The following is an 18,781-nucleotide window of genomic DNA, read 5'->3' on the forward strand; positions in this document are numbered from 1 at the left end:
CGGTCATCTAGCGCACGAGCTGGTGGAAGAGGCTCGGCTCGTTATCGGCTCGCTAGCCGGCTCGAGCCAACTCGCGAGCCACAACTAGTTATTGCATCACAGATTAAGTTTTGGAGAAAACAGCAAGGTTTCAATAAGAAGCATTTATAACAACAACTCAGCAACAAGGTTTTAACAGGACCACAGTAAGGTTCTCTTAGTTTAACTTACTTCTGACTCTTAAGTGTTTAACAGCAAGAAAAAAATGCATAAAGGGCATCATAAACAGCTACACGCAGGCTTTCATTGGTTTGGCCTCAGCTCGCGAGCCGGCTCGCGAGCCGGAGCGAGCCGGCTCGGCTCGGCTCGGCGTTTTAGCGAGCTGAGAAAAGAGGCTCGGCTCGGCTCGTTCTAGGCTCACGAGCCGCTCCTAGCCGAGCCGAGCCAAGCTTCGAGCCGCGAGCTTTTTTTCCCAGCCCTACACATTGCTCTGGATGAAAAACCATATATGCTACCGATGCTATTTTATATCTTTTGCTCGAGCAAGCCTCGACGGTTATTTGAATGTACATTCAAGTATGAATCCACTAACACTAACTTTATGTCCCACAAAGGTACAAACTCTCCGCCTCATTACTTAGAAGAATAGGAATTTTGAAAAAAGAGAGTAATAGCCAGACAGCTAATACTATTTACCACATGTTCAAGTTATAATTTAGTTTACCTACAAACAACTGGTGAGAAAAGAACAAAGGCTTGACCCCTCATAACTCAAATAACAAAGATTGCGATCGCCACGAGGACGAAATGTTAAACACTATCCATACTGAACAATGTAGAAGCCTAATTCTAACTCTTTATCCACCGCAGACTGGTGAAGTGCCAGATCAAAATCTTCACCCCATTTGACGGGAAATGTATTGTCGCAGGAAAGTGGGGCATTAATTATCATGAGACCGCTGCTGGACACTCCGATAAATGTTATGTAATTTTGCAACACAATACATGCTCACTTTCTATCATCGCGGAGACCCTACAAAGATTAGTGACACAAAATTGTACATCCCTACCAAGTACCGAGTTAATATGGTAATGGGCAGCTATCAGTTGTCCAGAGGCCAGTTCTTCCCATACTGCAGGTCTCGGAAAGTACGCCAGTCATCATCTTCACAAGTCAGACGAGAAGCAAGAAGAGTAATCATCGCGGTTACAGAAGTGGAGAAAACTGCTCACGATTTCTCTTCCTTCACATCTAATGATCCAAGCTCTTTTAACAATTCCTGATACTTCTTATTTGCCTCAGCGATTTCAGATCGGAGCTTTTGTTCCTAAAATCATCAGAATGATATTTTTATTCTTTCTATAAATCAGTCCTCCAAATGCCAAAGCTCCAGAGAACATTTAAGGAGAAACATATGAGTTCACTAAAATGTCAAAGCTCTAGAGAGAACATTGAGGAGAAATAAGGGTTCAAGTGGACCATGCTTTACAAAGTGCAATATTTTAGTTTGTTTAGCATGCTCTTAGGCGCTACTGAAAACACAAGAATTAGCTAGTAAGTTGTTACAAACAGTAAAAAACACACATTTTAACAAAACAGTATGGAGGTCATTTAGGCGCTGATATGATGATGTGAAAAGACCACTCCAAAACCTTAAATGCAGGGAGAATCATGCAAGGCTAAAAATCCATATTCTTAAGTTGGCAAGAGATGTAAATAAATCCACAATTGGTCAAACCATAAGTGTTTCAAAGGCGTCGCCTAGGCGTCCGGGCGCACCCAGCTCACCTTGGTCACCTTGTCGCCTTTGAAACACTGCAAACTATCATATTTGGGGCCATGATGGCCACTATGTAATTTCAACTGATTGGAGTAATTATGTCTCCAACATTAGTTTAGTTGCAGAAGAGATATACCTTCATTACAAGTTGTTTCTTTGATTCCTCGTATTGTAAGCATCTGAAAAAAAAAGAGAAATTGTAACCCCAGAACTGCCATCCAGTATTTGCAGCTCTGCTACTTTTTACTGAAACATTTTTTCCTGAAAACCAAGCACTAACAAAAATAGCATGTATTTGAAGTTCAATAACGCAGACGAAGCAAAATTGGACACTCAGGACATGATACAGTTAAAGCAATACTTAAACTGTTATTTTTTGCAGGTAATCAGCTAACAATGCCTAATGCCCTATACTAGGAAAATATAATTATTATTTTGAAGGAGCCTTATCACTTCCTTTCTTAAGTGAGTATTTCCATTTGGTTCACGAAATACGCTCACATTACCAAGAGAAGCTCAGCACAATAGCACTTCAGATATAAATGAGCAGTTAAACCCTCTTTACCAGCAAAAGCATTAATATTCCTCTAAGGTGCATTAGCAAGAGTTGAATTGCACACAGGAAGAAGCTTTCTCTTCATTTTTCCCGGTAGTTAGTAGAAAACGGCATTACAACACATAGAAGGAAAGTATCTATGAGAAATGTCCAAGTTCTGGTAGTACTTACTCATTACGCAGCTTGTCATTCTCCAGGGTCAAAGTCCTGTATTCACTAAACCGTTTCCGTTGGCAAACATCCTGATGTTGTCAAACAAGAACAACAAATTAGTCATATATGAAGCCTTTAAGTATTTATACTAGACATTGTCATCTATGATCTATCATCAAAAAAACTTGCTTCTATATTATTTGGAAATGCTGACATACACATGTCTATAGGTTGATTGCACCAGAAAACGAAGTGATTTGGTTTTCCCCTTTTTTGTGGTGTGGAAGGTGGCTGGTGGACATGGGTTTGTAGACGCCAGACAGAATTAGATGCCCATTTAGCTCTTGCTGACCAGTAAACACAACAAATTTAGGCTGTGCATATCAGATACTCTGTTCTTTTTTGTTTGTTGTTTTAGACTAGTGCAAAGGAATTATGAAAAGCACAGAGTCCCTTTTCTAAAGCTGTGAACTTATTTGTCTCCCCAGCTACCCACGGCGACCAATGAAGGAATGAATTCTTGGAAACATAGCAAACACTAAATATGCTAAGGACAATCCACTATGTCTCTCCTCGGATTCATATAATGACAAACAAAAAGAACACTCTTGACAACGTAAAATGATTAAAAAAAGAATGGAGGCATTGTTAGTCTTCATCTGCATCTGTCGTATAAATACTTACAACTCCATCTGTATGATTTTGCCCATCGTGATCAGCATTATCCGTCATGGCATAGGAATCAAACTTCCTCTTCAATCCCATCTCTGCTAAGAGTCAATACATTAATAAACATAGTGGCTTTTTACAAAGTGAACCTAAAGAGTGGATTACTCACTGCTATTAGAATGAGACCCAAGACTATTGATCTTTTCCCTTGCTGCAGAGGCTGATAATCTAGGTATACCACAGCTGCTTGTTGGAATATTAGCCGCCAGCAAACGAGGTGGAGCACTTATTGGAGAACTGCCAGCATTCATATGATTGGCACGATTAAGTGCGCGGGTTGCTTTAGATAAACTTTTGTTGTCATAACCAACACGATGGCAATGAAGGCCCCTGCACAAAGAATTAGTTCAGGCATGAATTAGTAAATGACAATATGACATTAAGACATCCCTCAAAATAAGAGCATGAGAATGACACAGCAAAAATAACAGATCAATAACTAAGAAGTCTCATAGTAACTATATTTATCACACAAATTTTATGGAAATCCAAGGAGAGTTGAGGTTAACGGCTGGTTATTATAAATGAAGTATTAGTTTTATGCAGCTTTTTCACAAGTTTAAGAGATTAGTTAAGTTTCAGACTAGAACAAGTAATGAAATCTAGTGTCTAGTGTCTCAGCAGATAAATTGATTTGGCATAGAAGACCAAACTATTAGCATCTCCGTCGGCAATATCTATTTTGACTACTTTTGGATTCATAACTGAAAATACGAATTTTCTGACACAAAATGTGGCAAAACAAAGGCATAAAAGTTGAAGACAATAGTAAATCAAAATTTTATGAAGAGATTCTGGCACAAGTAATTCTATCGAGAAGCATGCAAATTTCATAGTTCCAACTTATGATTGAAAATTTTCATAATCTGCAGTGCCAAAGGATGCCAGCAATGTCAGAGCTGGCACTGGCTTTGTTCTATCCAGTACTATAAGGGTGTCACTATCCTTCAGGAGCCTGAAAACTTCATCTCCTTCAGTTGACGATCTGAGACCTTGATTTGCAATCTGACAGCACAGGTGTATCTTCTTCCTCCCACTCCTCTGTTCCTGCTCTTCTCCACAGAAACAGGCGCAACGCTCCCCCGCCACACCTACCTGCACCCCTCTCCGGAGGCGCTCCTGCTGCCAGAGCAGCGACCGCTGCCCTCCAGCCCTGTTCAATCCGTTTTGAAGTTTCCACACACCAGCACCGGCCCACTGGCCATCCAATACTGCCCGTGGCCGGTGGAGGCCTTGCCACCTCGTTGCTCCATCCCCGCTCCTGCCTCCACCGCAGGGCCTTCCTTACTCCATGCAGCTCTCTTTGTAAGGCTGTAGGGCTCAATTCCCTCGCCAGAAACCTGGAACCCTAACCACGCCAAGTTCACAGTTGTTCACACAGATTGACCAAAGCCTTTGCCATTTTCAGATGTCCATAGTATAGGAGGTGTGGTATTATAAAGTACTCAAATCACATTATTAAACATTAAAAGAGAAAGAGGAACAGTATTTGTTGGGGTTTCCACTGCAGATCCTGGATTTGGCTTATAGTTCGGTAGTGGGAATTGAAGAGCTGGAGCTAAGATCTAGCTAAGAACATGAAGTGGGTTACCCAGGTTCAAGTTCCCTCCTATGGGCCGGCCTGTTTTGTGTTGTGTATTGCTTTTGTGTTGTGTATTGCTCAAAAGTCCTCCTATGGGCCGGCCTTGTATACCAACCAGGGAGAACCCTGGGCCCACCCTACAAATACATCGCATATCCTATTCTACATGCCTTTTTCACTTCTTCCATAGTACTCTTTACAATATGCCATTCTAACCCTGTGCCACCTAACTGATCATTGCCCTGGGTCCCTCGCTCCTCCTAACCGCTTTGTACTTGAAGCCTGCACATCACTGTCTGCACAGGAAGGGGAGTGGCTGACGGGGGCGGCATTGTTCCACTATTGCGCGTCTCGAGCCTCATCCAATACGGGATGGGGTCTCCATGCCTTGCCAGACCGGGGGCAAGTAGTGATGTAGGATGTCCTGTGCTGGGCGCATCCTGTCGCTCACATTTAATGCAAGGGACAGGGGTGCACATTTTCGCTCACATTTTTGCTGCACCCTCTCGCTAGGAGGAGGGGCCCACCTGCTTGCAGCGCATGGCGTGCACTATCATGTTCGTGAAGGGCAGCCTCCGACCAGTCGTGGTCTGCCCCGTGGGTGCCCTACACCGACCATACTGATCATAGCAGTAGCAGTGCTCCGACCACGCCGGTCGGGGTCAGGTGTAGGCCACCCTGAGGGTGCTTGGAGATCTCCCTGCTGGTCGTGGTCATATGCTCACCACTCTGGTCGTGGTCAGGCGCGGGCCATCCTAAGGGCACACAGGAATGTGCCGCTTGCACCCTAAGGGAAGTGGCCAGGCCTGCTAGCCGTGTCCTCTGCTTCACGCTGGCGTGGCGTCCGCGGTCCACCATGTAAGGCCTTCTTGCCAGGCCGTGGGGCTGCCCTCCGCCCGATCAAGACTTAAGTGCATAGCTAAGGGTGTCCCTTATGCCCGTGATACCAACACTACTGCTGTGCCCAAAAGGCAAGATTATAAAGGCAACTATTCGACTATTACAGTTATGGTAAAAGCTGGTAGTATGCAAAGGGTTCCACTTGGAACAGGGCATGGTTCCTCTAGGACAATAGATAGGTGATACTTTGCCTGAAAAATGGTGATACCTTGGGCAATCCGCATAGTTTGGAATAAGAGGAGCAAAGGTACTAAGAGCAGCCAGGGGCCTTGAACAAGTTTGTGCTAATTGCGTAAACGACTAGATGGATACTGCATAAAAACACTGACGAAAAATGGATACCAAACATAAGTCAACCCAACAAACTGGAAACCGCGAACCGAGCATAGCTCGGTCGAGAGGGCGCACACTCGTAAGCTGTGTGAGTAGCTTAGTACTCACCTCTTTTTGAGACAAGGAATAGTGTTCTCTTGTGTCATTGTCAGAACTCTAAATGTTTACATAATTCACCCTATTGCTCTTTTATTTAAGGTAGCATGAAGCCTAGGGCATAATCTCACATGATCAAAAAAACGTTGTTCTTTTTAGCAACACAAAGGTATTATACAGTTCATCCTAATGTACCCGAGCACAATGTCAGGCCCTTGGTACAAACCTTGCTGGAAAGTGAACTCTTCAGTTCTCAAGTAACACTAGTCCGAAAAGCACTTAATCTTCTGAGCCATAAATGTACAGTGTGAACTGTGTGCGCATGCACATGTGGTTGCTTGCATGCTTCAAGTGTGCACGCACAGACTTGTGTTATACTATTATGTGTACAATGAATGCACAACCATCTATGCGGGTAGGTGGGTTCATAGGAGATTGGGAATATGACAAAGTTTACATCAACATTGCAGATGTTTAAAGGAACAAATCAGCTAAAAGCTTTACCAGTATTCATAGGTCATTTCTTTCAAGCGAATCTCAAGCCTATGATAAAGGGCGGACTTCTCGAAATCCTGCTTATCATGGGTAGGTTTGATGAAGTTGGCCTCCAGAATGCCTGAAAAGACCGACAAAACAAAATAAACATTTTTTTATCTGAGATCTTGCTTTGGATAACTCAGTGGAATATTTCTTACCAACTACTCCTCGCCCTTTCCCGTACGAGTTGTTTGCAACTTTCCAGAAGGGCTGCAAAAGGAACAATGAGACATTTTTATCCACTAAGCAGAAGCAACATAAAATTACCAAGTATGTCATTCTGGAAAATGGTATCACATATTACCTAAACTAGGTTGTCAAGTTAATTACATCCTAGGGAAAATTCTTATAGAAGTTGATAGCATACCTAACCTCATGGGAAACAGAAAGTACAAGTGGATACTTCGATGTTCTATGTGTGCCACTCTACTATATAACAGGCTACATCTCTAAACTAATTATTTGGAAGAACCATTCCACTCTCTGACAAATTAAAATAACATTTTTTAATTTTTAACATACACATAAAGGCTTCCAAGCTATGCAAGGATTTGACTAACACACAAATGTTTCTGCTTCAATCTTCAAGCGAATGACCCGGTTCACAACAAACATATAAAGCGAGCAACACAAAAGGAAAGCAAATTGAAATATCATGCATATCATACAAAGTAGAGAGCTCTCACCGATATTAAACGATTTTTGTGATACACATTAAACCCTTGTACATCAATATCTGGAGCACCTTTAACAAACCCAATGGTCGTGATTACAGATGACTACAAAACTCAAAACATGAGACTAATAAGAGAGACTTTCTATGGAATTAAGATTATAGTAAAAATAAAACATAAGCTACACTTGCACATGTGACCAAAGGAATCAGAACATATTCATTCAAGTATAAATGAGTAACAGTTAAAGTGCTGCCCGATCCATCAACTAGGACATATTCAGTTCCACTTTCTAGGATATAGCCTCACCCACAGAATATTTTAATATCTTTATTTACCTAAAAATAAAATGAGTTAGAAAACTAGCAATCACAGGACAGTTATGACAGCACCTCAAAATCCATTTGGCAGTTCTTGAATACATAATGGTCATCGATGCGAAGTTACAAAAGCTTAAAAAACAAACACTAAGCCTGACTTGACTATACTTCACCCCCAAAAAAAATGTACCTTGCACTACATTGGTGAGATTGAGGGAAAAGAACTAGATAACCGACAATGATATAGATTTTCCCTTTATCTTGTTTAACACAGAATTTCATGTGGAGGTCACACTTCTATAAGTGGCCACCAACATGAGGAACTTATAAAAAGTAAATGCACAATCTATTGGCACTAGTAAGCCACATGCTATAAAGTAGTTCGTGATTCTTACAATACCAATAGAACATAAAACACAGATGAAACCCAGAAAACTATATGTAATTCTAAATGATTGGATCCAGATATGTCCATTTCATTGATGAGACAAGCTTCAAAAAAAGCTAGAGGCAATAAAAGGGTTTATTCTGACTATCAAAATGGTAAGAAATGCACAACATGATTTGCAATTGCGATTTAAATGTACCTCTGCAAGTCCAGCAATTTGTGGTTTATACAACACGCACTCACGATACATCAAATCATTAACTATATTATGCGGCTCCACATCACATCCACACAGGACAATTCTGAAATTATCAGGTACATGAAGATACAAGATAGATGCATACGCCTGTTTGAATCCAAAAGGAATTATAATGTGAGCGCAAGAAGGAAAACAACAATGGCAAATCAGTAAATGTGAATCAGTACTTAACTCTAAGTGAATAGCGAAGCCGAGTTGAAATGTAGTTCTGCGTAGCGATCTTCTCCAGTTTATTTGTTTTCACCTTCTTGTGTGCCCCAGTAATGAGGATATCCTAAGATAGTAGGTATAGACCAACTGTTCAATGATAAATGTACAGGGAATGGTTGATATGGTCATAAACCCTAAAAACAAATGCAAGGGAAGACCAATAAAAGTACAAAACATGTTACGTGTAGGATTAACAAACAATTCCATAAGGTAGCATGTTGTGAGAGTATCATTGACACAATACTTTCTTAAGCATGCATTAAATCATGCCAGCTTCTTAGTCAACAATTAATGTCTCTAATAGCAATTTTTCCATGTTGGCAGCACCCTTCGCTTGTATTCCTGTTGTGCTATTCTATAGCTGTCTTGCTTAAAGTCTTTATGAAACTAAACAGTCAACTATATTGTTTCCTTCAATTTGTATGTAGATCAGTGGATGCAAAACACGTACTCAAGATACACTATCAAAGCTGTAGTTAGATAAACATGTATGATATTTATTTCAAAATTTATATAGATGTGTCCCATGTACGTATGGCTGATATAATAAAGTGCATAGCACTCTTCACACAGAAATGATAAAAAAGACAACCAGGAAAAAAAAGCCTGGTGCATCCATTCCTTGTATGCTGAAGAAAGAGATAATGGCATCTTTGCCTAGAGAGAAGTCAACATTGGCAACAATAGAACAGAAGGATCTCTACTCCAATGGTTCATATCAAACAGATCAAGAAGACTTCTACATTTTTTACTCAATTCCATCAGCAAACCGATGACCACCCCATCAAGAGGGGGGGGGGTACTAATCAGGCACCGATGGAGGAGAAGGGCCGTCATTTTTGCTAAGTCCGATTGTGGTTGGTTTTCTAATTCAAGTCAGATCTACTTTCCTCCTAACATAATGTATTTTTTGAGCAAACAAACAGTTATTCTTTAGTTTCCTTTCTCCACATACTAAATGACCTGAGAAGTTAAACTTTGTCACTTGTCGCTATCACGTGAGTTATGTTTGACCATAAAAGCCAAGGTAAAGGGAAGAAAAATTCAAATCTTTCATTGAAAAAAATTGGAAGAAACAATATACATGAAACACTTATGGAGCTGACAACTGAAAACATCATTGTCATCCTGTAGCAACTAATATAGCTCCATCAGAGGCTAATTACAACAAGAACAAAGTCTTTTACTCCCATGCAAGTTGGGATAGGCTAGAGATGAAACCCAACATGATCCACCAACAAGGAGAAAAAATGAAGAAAAAAAATAAAACAAAAAAATCAGAGGTATCAATAATAGTAATGTTATTACAGTATATGAAGCCTTTTTCATGGTTCAGGCACATGGATAGTTGGTGGCCGAGAGGATCTAGTGTGAGTGGCTTAGTAAGGTATTACATGTACAGAAGGTGCTAAGTTATTGTGTTAGTTTGCAACATTCTGTTACCTGCTAGGAGAGGTAAAGAGGTTGCTTTGTATGGGACTCTTTTCCTTTTTACTCTCTATAATATAAAGATACGCAGCTCTCCTGCGTGTTCAAGAAGAAAAAAAAAGGCACGTGGATAGCTGATTTCCACACTTTTATCCAAGGATGTCAGAGGTCGACATTACTAACCTTTTCATCAGAGTTGAAATCAAGCTCCATATCCCCATCATCGTTGAACCACAAGTTGAATACAATTATCTTTGTTCCATGCTCTCCCATGTCATCAAACTGTGTCATATGTGAATCTTAGCTATACTAGATGGCCCTAACCAATAGATACCCAGCAAAGTACAGGTAACACATACTCTAAAAGGCAATTGCCCCCCTTAAGAATTTATGTGAACTAGGAAAACAACTTGGTGAAATTAGAAAGACAGAACCTACAAAATACATCCATTAAACTTTTGCCAAAAGCGCATACTGCTGTAAGTTTCGCAAACTTAAATTCAGATATAGTTTCAGACTTTCAATTAGTAAATATATGAATCAACTATCAAGCATCATGTGACAACTGACTAGTCTTAACACATTTCTAGAATGCTAGCAAAAAATCATGTAAAACTTTAGGAATCAACAAAATCATTTGGGCATCATAACAATTCTAAAACATCTCCTTCCTTAGGGCTACTAGTTAATTTGGCATAGCTCCCAACTGTCCATAAATTTTGTAAAACTCATCTTTTTTTACAAGATTATCGGAATCATTCAACAGTTTGCAATAAATATCTCAGGGATAAAGATATTCATTGCATACTTGTTTAAGCAACTCAGCTCCACTAGCAAAAGGGGACCATTTAAGAAGGATCCTCAAGTTAGAAGAGAAGAGCTTCTGATCATGACGCAACATCTGAATATATGAAGCGGTCGTTAGATCATACTGATAGTCCACCTGCAAGACAGCATGGCAAACACAAGGTCACAAGTTGGTAGATGACACTAGAAAAATAGCTCAACTTGACTGAACTTGCAATCAGCCGAAAAGGAATACGTCAAACTCACCGTTGGCACCAAGACATCATCGCAACCTGTTTCCATCAAAAATGTATAAGAAAGAAGGCCAATACTTCTAGTTGGCACCCTACAGAAAGTCAGAAACAGAAATATTTAACTTCAGTATATACATGAACTAGGTGGAGAGACATTTTAATAGAGCTAGAAAGAAATCTAAATAGGTGTCGTCCAGTTTTAATAAATGACTAAAGGGCTTGTTTTGCACAGCTCCAATTTTGATATCCATGCATGAGTTGGAGTTTGAATAAAGCAGTTTAAACATGTGTTTAACCTAAAGTAATATGAAAAGTGCTTAACTAAACAAACACCTTTTGATGTGCCCAGAGCTCCAGCTCCAAACTTTTTTGACCTAGGGGTGGCCAGCTCCAAAAATTCTTGGGAGCTGGAGCTGTACCAAACAGGCCCAGAAGATCAATAGTTAAAGGAGTGGGATGAGTGGAACTTAGCATGGGCAGTTGTCTGACCAGCAACATGCAGTGAATAATGTATAAAACACATTGTTATCATAATCAGATTCTTGTGATACTTGTTTCCAGGTATACAAAAACTGAAAAGATACATGCCACCATTTTCTTCTATAAATCGTAGTAAGAATTACAACAGAAACATATCTACTCAAAAAGGGAGGAGCGGAAAGGAAATATTACAACTGCTACTGGTCAACGCTTATCCTTATTTCACTTCTATTCCTTAGAACTTAATAGTATGCGCTCTTGAAGAAGAGCAGATGTTAGTCAAGTTTCCCGAGCCCCTTATGTTACCAAAGTTAAATTTAGCACCATGAATGCTTATTTCTAATGTAGGGCCTGCTTGGTTCCCCGCCATAACTTGCCACGCCACTGTAGCGTGGCAGGCGTGGCGCTCAGAAACGGCGCCACAATCCTGTGGCTGGGAACCAAGCACGCCCGTAATGTCAAAAGGAATACTGACAGGATGAATGGAAAGGAAATGTACCCATTATTTTGGTTTTGTGTAAAAACAATCACATCTGCTCCAAGCCGCATTGTACTAGTCTTGAAACCATTTCCATCTGATACAGGAAGTAATATAAACTCAATGGTAGGGCTCAAGACGTGTTTCAAAAAGAAATAGAAGAAAGGACACCAAGACATACATTGCCCAATGAAAGCATCAGACTGCTTATCAGAAAATCCAAAGCTCATGCAACGTCTCAGTGCCTCAGGATCCATCCCCCCTCCGTCATCTTATCAATGGAAAACACCACAAGGTTACAACTTACAATCCAGATAACATTTCGTACAAAATAAACAGATTAAAATTGCAAATATGGCAACCTTGAATCAACAATGAGGGGTTCCCATCACGTGGGTTTGTAAATTTATTAACACGAACAAATGTTGCCCCATTGTTCACCTGAGAGAAAAGATGACACAAAAATAACAATACTTAAAACTCATGCTATATCTTACTCCTTCCGCTCCAAATTATAGGTCGTCTTGGCTTTTCTAAATACATAGTTTTGCTATGTATCTAGATATAGGGTATATCTAGGTGCATAGCAAAAACAATGTATCTAAAAAAGCCAAAACGACCTATAATTTGGAATGGAGGGAGTAGTTTCTTTCTATATATGTGAAAAAAGATCCTTAATGATTACCTCATCAATTGCATTATCAAGAAGCTCAGCAATGGCTGCAGGAAAATATGGGGGAGAACAACATTGAACAGATCATTTACAGATTGATCCATATAATGCAAAGCAAAACAAGTAAAATATTAAAGCATTCAAAAGGTGTTGAACCACAATGCTATATGTCCAAAAAAGAATGATATAACTGAAAATTGCACTGAGGAGAACCCTACAGTTTGTGTAAAAAATTGTAGAAACCAAGATAATCTGCTAGATTGTAAAAAAGCTAATTTTTTCATAGGCGAACAATTGTTTAAATCTCCACTTATGAATTCTACGGAAAGAACATATAACTGGCTACATTCTTGGGGGGCCAGTTCCAAACTTCAAAATGTACACCTATATTTCAAGCATGATCATTGTAAGAATAAATGGGATTGGCTGCCTATTTTACAGCAAAGACAAATTTCCATTTTAATCATCTCAAACTATCAAAGCACATATAATATCCTTTTTTTGTATTACTGAAGTGGGTACTTCATTTAGAATTGAGTTTAATTTTCTTAAGTGAAGATACAATAATCCATACTACAAGTTCCCAGAAATGGATAGATGCTGTCAACATGAAGAAAAGAATAGACCCATGATAATAAGCATATATAATCGCAATTTTCTTAAAAAAGAGACAGATAGAAGAACAGGGTTACAGTTATGTCAGTTTACTTATTCGTGCTCATCAAGCCAATAGCATTCCTAAATTCCAGTTGCTTTGAGTAGTAATCTAGCCAATCCTACAACAAAACACAATAAGGGGATCGTCTCATGCCTCCGAAAGCCCACTTGTGGGAAGTCGCATTCGAGTGCAGGAACTTGGGGTTTATCCGCAGTCGGTTCCGCCCACCTGCACGCACCACCAAATCGCAAATCTCTCAGCATGCTCACCTGCCCCCAACCAAAAAAAAAAATCTGAAAGAAAGCGAAGAGACGGCGGAAATCGGGGGCGAGATTTCCCCGGCCGATAGCCTACCAGGGGCGTCCGCGTCGGGGTTGCGGCGCGCGACGACGTAGTCGCCGGACTTCCAGAACTGGCGGCAGACGCGCGGCGGGGGGAGCGCCCTGGGCGGCGGCGAGGCGGTGGCCACGGGCACGGGCACGGGCTCCTCGGTCTTCACGGGCACGAGCGCGCCGTAGCCCGGGGGGTGGAGCAGCAGCGGCTTCACATCGGCGTCGGCGAGCAGGCGCGGCTTGACGTCGGGCGGGGAGGACGGGGCGCGGCGGGCGAGGGCGGTGGTGCTGGGCACGGGCTCCTCGTCCTCGTCACTGGAGAGCTCGATCACCTCGGCGCCGGAGCTCATCGCCGGCGCCGGGAGGCTACGGTAGGGATCGACGCTTGTCAAAGCACGCGCTCGCTCCCCTTCTTCTCTGTGGGGGGACTGGGCAGGGAGCTCGATTTGGGTTTTCGTTGGGGAGCTCGTGGCGAGCGCCCGTGGCCTGCCCCAGGTTTATTTCCTTCCCTGTGGCCTGTGGGGGCACTTCGCGCTAGACGGGAAAGAGGCCACTTCCGGCCATGGCGAATTCGAAACGCGATGCAGCTTTCAGAAAATATGACGATGAAAAACTTTGCTGGGACGAAAACGAGGATCTCGCCCGGATTTGTTCAGATTTTGGGTAGTTGGGTGCGGGCGGGCGGCCACGAGATCTCGCCCGAATTTGTCCCCTGTGGGGAGGGCCGGGGGTTGCAAACATAAATTCTCCGTCCACAATTATATGGTATATGTCAAATATATTTTTATAAACTAGCGCGCGCCCACGTGATACGTGATTGCTATCAGTAATATAAATTTTATCCAGATCTATATGAGATAATTTTATGCTCTTTGATTCCATGTATAGACCGTACAGTACCCGCATGAGGTATTGCAAGTTTAGATTTCAATTGGGATTCCGATTGATTTGTTAGGGTTCTGACTGGAATTCCGATTGATTTGTCAATCCGATCGACGGCACAAGAAATTATTGCTTGCTTTAAATATATATATATATATAATATAGTAGAGATAGAGATAGAGATATATTCTTTTCTTAAACATACCAAGGTGATGTGTGTGTTAGCTAAAGTCTACAATAATTTATATATGCAGTTTAGAAATATTTATATGCATATATATAAAAGAGATAATTTTCCATATATTAAATAATGTATAGACATGTGGTAAGCATGCATCAAGGAGGTTGCCACATGGTGATAGTGGACTAACGAGACAAGAAAAATATAAAAACAATTAGCAACATATGCCATATCTATACATGTTAAACAGCCACGTAGTGATCATGCAAAAGAAATGGCATATAGCAAAGTCTATATATATATTGGACTGACACCATAAGACAAGCATTGATGATAGCACAGATTGGAATGACATGTGGTAAGCATGCAAAAATAATAACATATGGCAGGTATATATAGACTGCAGTGACATATGGTAAGCATGCAAAATAAAAATTAACATATGGCAATCTTAAATATATTAGATTGGCACGTGCTAAGCATGCAAAAAAAAGATTGACATGTGTCAAGCCTATACACAATTGGTTGACACGTATCGTCCAATTTTATCCACAACAGAAATTCAGAGCAAACACATCCCAATCATAAGTCTCAAACTACAATAAACTATACATGTCACTTTTAACCATATTTTCTTACAAACAATTATTAATTATTAGTTCACAATTTCGTGATACATATTTTTCAGTTTTTCCTTTTCAACATATATTCATAGTTCTAACATCGTCAATTGAATCCTTTTCAACATATATTCATAGTTCTAACATCGTCAATTGAAGGATATGATGTGTTCATCAAACCTGTCTGGTCGCTTCCTATAAAAAATAATGACATCACCTGTATAAAAACGTAAGTCTTCCTCATCCTAAAAGTATATAAATTTTACATATATATATAGACTAGCGATAAATATGGGCACAAAATTCAAAAACTTGCAGTTAACACAAAAAATATGAAAAAAACAACAAAGCATCAACATATGGCGAGCGTATAGAGATTCAACTGGCACATATTAAATATGCATAAAAAAAACTTGACCAATTTAACGCATGGTAGTGGTCTGCACTATACAATTTAACACAAAAAGTTAGAAAAAAATAATTGCCGGGTAAGAAATAAAATTATCACATGATTCGCCATGATGAATTAAGGTTTCATGAACGAAACCGTTTTGTACTATACATCATTACATGCTACTCATGAGAGACAAAAGATACAATAATTGTTTTTCAAATTTTAGATTAAAGCGTTAGATAAATAACATCGTCCATGATAGCTAATGTACACTAAGAGTTTTTCAAATTTGATACCCTTGCAAAAGAGGAAGACTAACCAAATAAACATGAACTTTAACAGTAGAAAGCACTCTACTGCGCTCCTACCGCCTATAGACATTGAAGCTGTATAAAGAGCATTGAATTGTAAGTGGACACCATCCACTACAGCAACTATCATAAATCATCATGATCGTAACAACGGCTTTATAAATCAGTGTCATCCATCATTCTCTTTACCTTTATGTTTACTTCCATTCATGATCAAATTATGTTTTGAGACTATGCATAACATATACAACATAGTATTAACATTTATATCTTCAAATAAATTTAGTATGAAAATTCATTATATGATTAATCTAATGGTGCTTATTTTGTAACATAAGTATCATTAATTTTTGTATAATTTTGATCAAATTTGAGATTGTTTGGCTCCTTAGGAAGCCAGACTTGCATTCTTTTTTTTTACGGAGGAATACATCTTTCCCAATAAGAGAGAGAGAGAGAGAGTGTGTGTTTGCGTGTATGTGAATCTTAAATGTGTGGGTGAAAACATGCAGTTGGAGAGAGAAGACATCAAGAGGACTACTTTTCGAAAGTAGCAGATGGAAGCAGGACAAACTGGCCGATATGGTGTCAACAGCCGATCGAGTGGAATTGGTGCTGATGGTTTACATCAGCAAGTTGTCGTGTGGAGTCCGAGTCGTGTGCTAGTTGATAAGTTATAGAAAGTCTGTTTTCCTTTTAGTCAAGTCATATTGTGTCGTGATCGACTAGGGTTTGTTAGCTAGCCTATAAATATTAGCCTATGGGCTTGTAATCAAATCACCGTACAATCAATACAACAAACCCTTTTCTTCATTATTGGCGACTTCGCCAAATCCTAGTTTCGTAGTTTTTTCTTTTCAACGAGTTCTTCCAGTAGCAAGGCCGCATCGCTTCAATCTCCAGCTTGCTGGTAAGCTTCGTGTTTATCGAGCAATTTAGATCTTTGATTGACGGCGTATTGCTTTCTTCTCGATCTATTTACTCATCAGTTATCGATATTTGCTATGCTTTGTAAGGTTAATTCGTTTAATCTTGTGTAGTTTAGCTTTTATCACAAGTTATCTAGTTTAGACCTTAGACTTTCTATCGGCTGCGATTATGCTTTATTATTTTAATTTATTGCATAGAATATAGCCGATCATATCTGAATCTAAGTGTTGTTCATGAAGTAGTACTGAGTAATCGGTATTGCCTCTCATAGTAGAATCGGCTATTTTTAGCTGATTTCTTATTATATGTGTATCAAGTTTCTGGCCGATACTCCTTTGGAACGGTTTGGAAATCTAGCCAATACGTTCTAGTATTTGACGCCTTATTTTTTGTCAATTACAGGCCAAATTGACCGTCACGCCTAGCACCTACGCGAAGCTAATTGGAGCCTGTACCGGAGTAAAGTAAATCTCTCAGGTCCTCCTGTGTGGCCACACAACAGTTGGAGAAGGCAATAGAGGACTACAAACAGGCTTGCCTCGGGACTTTTAGTGTTACCAAAAGATGAGAAGCCATACAGAAGAATGCCTTCCCAAAGCCAAAAGAAATCACAGTCACTGAAGACTCGGCTAAATTCCAAGAGATGTTCGACCAAGCTATGCATCATGCAATGGACAACAAGTTGAACATCTTGATGAATTCAATTCAGAATGTCTGTTAGGGAAACTATGGCCGACGGCTCGCAGATGGGCGACAAAGGGTCGTGTTACTCTCAACCAGAGTTATTGCCCGTAGCAGCAGCTAGAGCTAGGAACGCTGCTATGGCAGGTTTCGGCACCCAACCGCCATCGCTCAACACGGTGATGCCGAGTACCGAAAGCTACCCAATGCCACCACACATGTTCCAGAAGCAGACTTATCAACCAATGGCGTCTCTAATTCAGACAACACCGGTGTTTACGCCCACTTCGCCGATGATAGCACCATCGGCACATGGTGGCTACTTCAACATCCCCGCTGGTTTCATCCCCAACCCATCTCTAGGGATGCCTCCTAAGTACATGATCCTGACCAGCACAGAGGCATCGATTCAGGCCTAGCAATTTCCAAGTGCAGGTGGCTCGGCCCAAAATACACAGCTACAAGCACCTTCCACCCAGCTACCGGTCTCTACGCTACAGACCGGTAGACCCCACTCACCAACATCGGTTTCACAGCCGATGGTCCTATACTAGCCACAGGCAAGTGGTTATCAGCAAGGCCCCTCAGCTTCTCAGCCGATGGCGAATCATATGGATCAACAAGGAGGCTACCAATAGCAAGTACCCATCCAACCACAACTAGTTCATCAACTTCAGCCCCCGGTGCAGCAGCTGCAGGCGGTGATCCAGCAACAGGACAATGGCTTCTAGAATATTGATTGGGCCAGCAAGATAGCTGATGTGATGAGAAATCAATTCGGCTTGAAACCTAAAGAGCAAATGTACATGTACCGAAGGCCCTACCCTGAAGCTTATGAACAGATTGCATTGCCTCACCTGTACGGAGTGCCAGATTTCACCAAGTTCTCCGGATAGGATAATGTAACAACGATTGAACACATCAGTAAATTCCTGGTCCAGTGTGGAGAGGCATCTCGCAACGATGCTCTGAAGATTTGTCTGTTCCCGCTCTCTTTGTCTGGATCGGCCTTTACGTGGTTTTCTTCACTGCCAGCTAACTCCATCATCATGTGGGCCGATCTGGAAAAGCAGTTCCACAAATACTTATTCGCCAGGGTTCAAGAGATGAAGCTCACAGATCTGACGACCTTGAAGCAGAGGAACGGTGAGCCAGTCCCTTATTTCATCCAAAGATTCAAAGATATCAGAAGCCGA

The 18,781-nt window shown here is 40.8% G+C and overlaps 1 protein-coding gene across 2 annotated transcripts; it reads right to left on the reverse strand.

Moving 5' to 3' along the window:
* Positions 1 to 642: 642 nt before the first annotated feature.
* LOC112893057 (protein MICRORCHIDIA 6-like) lies at positions 643 to 14,237 on the reverse strand. Of its 2 annotated transcripts, XM_025960212.1 has the most exons (20): positions 13,609 to 14,237; positions 13,408 to 13,482; positions 12,609 to 12,643; positions 12,286 to 12,364; positions 12,105 to 12,194; positions 11,945 to 12,020; positions 11,299 to 11,378; positions 10,979 to 11,004; positions 10,734 to 10,868; positions 10,109 to 10,207; positions 8,460 to 8,561; positions 8,228 to 8,374; positions 7,333 to 7,425; positions 6,805 to 6,856; positions 6,614 to 6,725; positions 3,308 to 3,528; positions 3,154 to 3,236; positions 2,488 to 2,558; positions 1,897 to 1,939; positions 643 to 1,307 (listed from the first exon to the last, which is right to left on the reverse strand). In XM_025960212.1, exons 1-20 carry the CDS (start codon positions 13,934 to 13,936, stop codon positions 1,209 to 1,211), a joined length of 2,046 nt encoding a protein of 681 aa, XP_025815997.1. In that variant the 5' UTR covers positions 13,937 to 14,237; the 3' UTR covers positions 643 to 1,208. The 2 variants fall into 2 exon arrangements, with proteins under 2 accessions (XP_025815997.1, XP_025815998.1); XM_025960213.1 differs by lacking the exon at positions 11,299 to 11,378 and having other exon boundaries at positions 10,979 to 11,057; positions 13,609 to 14,235.
* Between the last annotated feature and the right edge of the window lie 4,544 nt (positions 14,238 to 18,781).

This window comes from Panicum hallii, chromosome 5 (genome assembly GCF_002211085.1).
Source record: "Panicum hallii strain FIL2 chromosome 5, PHallii_v3.1, whole genome shotgun sequence".
NCBI classification, from domain to species: Eukaryota; Viridiplantae; Streptophyta; class Magnoliopsida; order Poales; family Poaceae; genus Panicum; species Panicum hallii.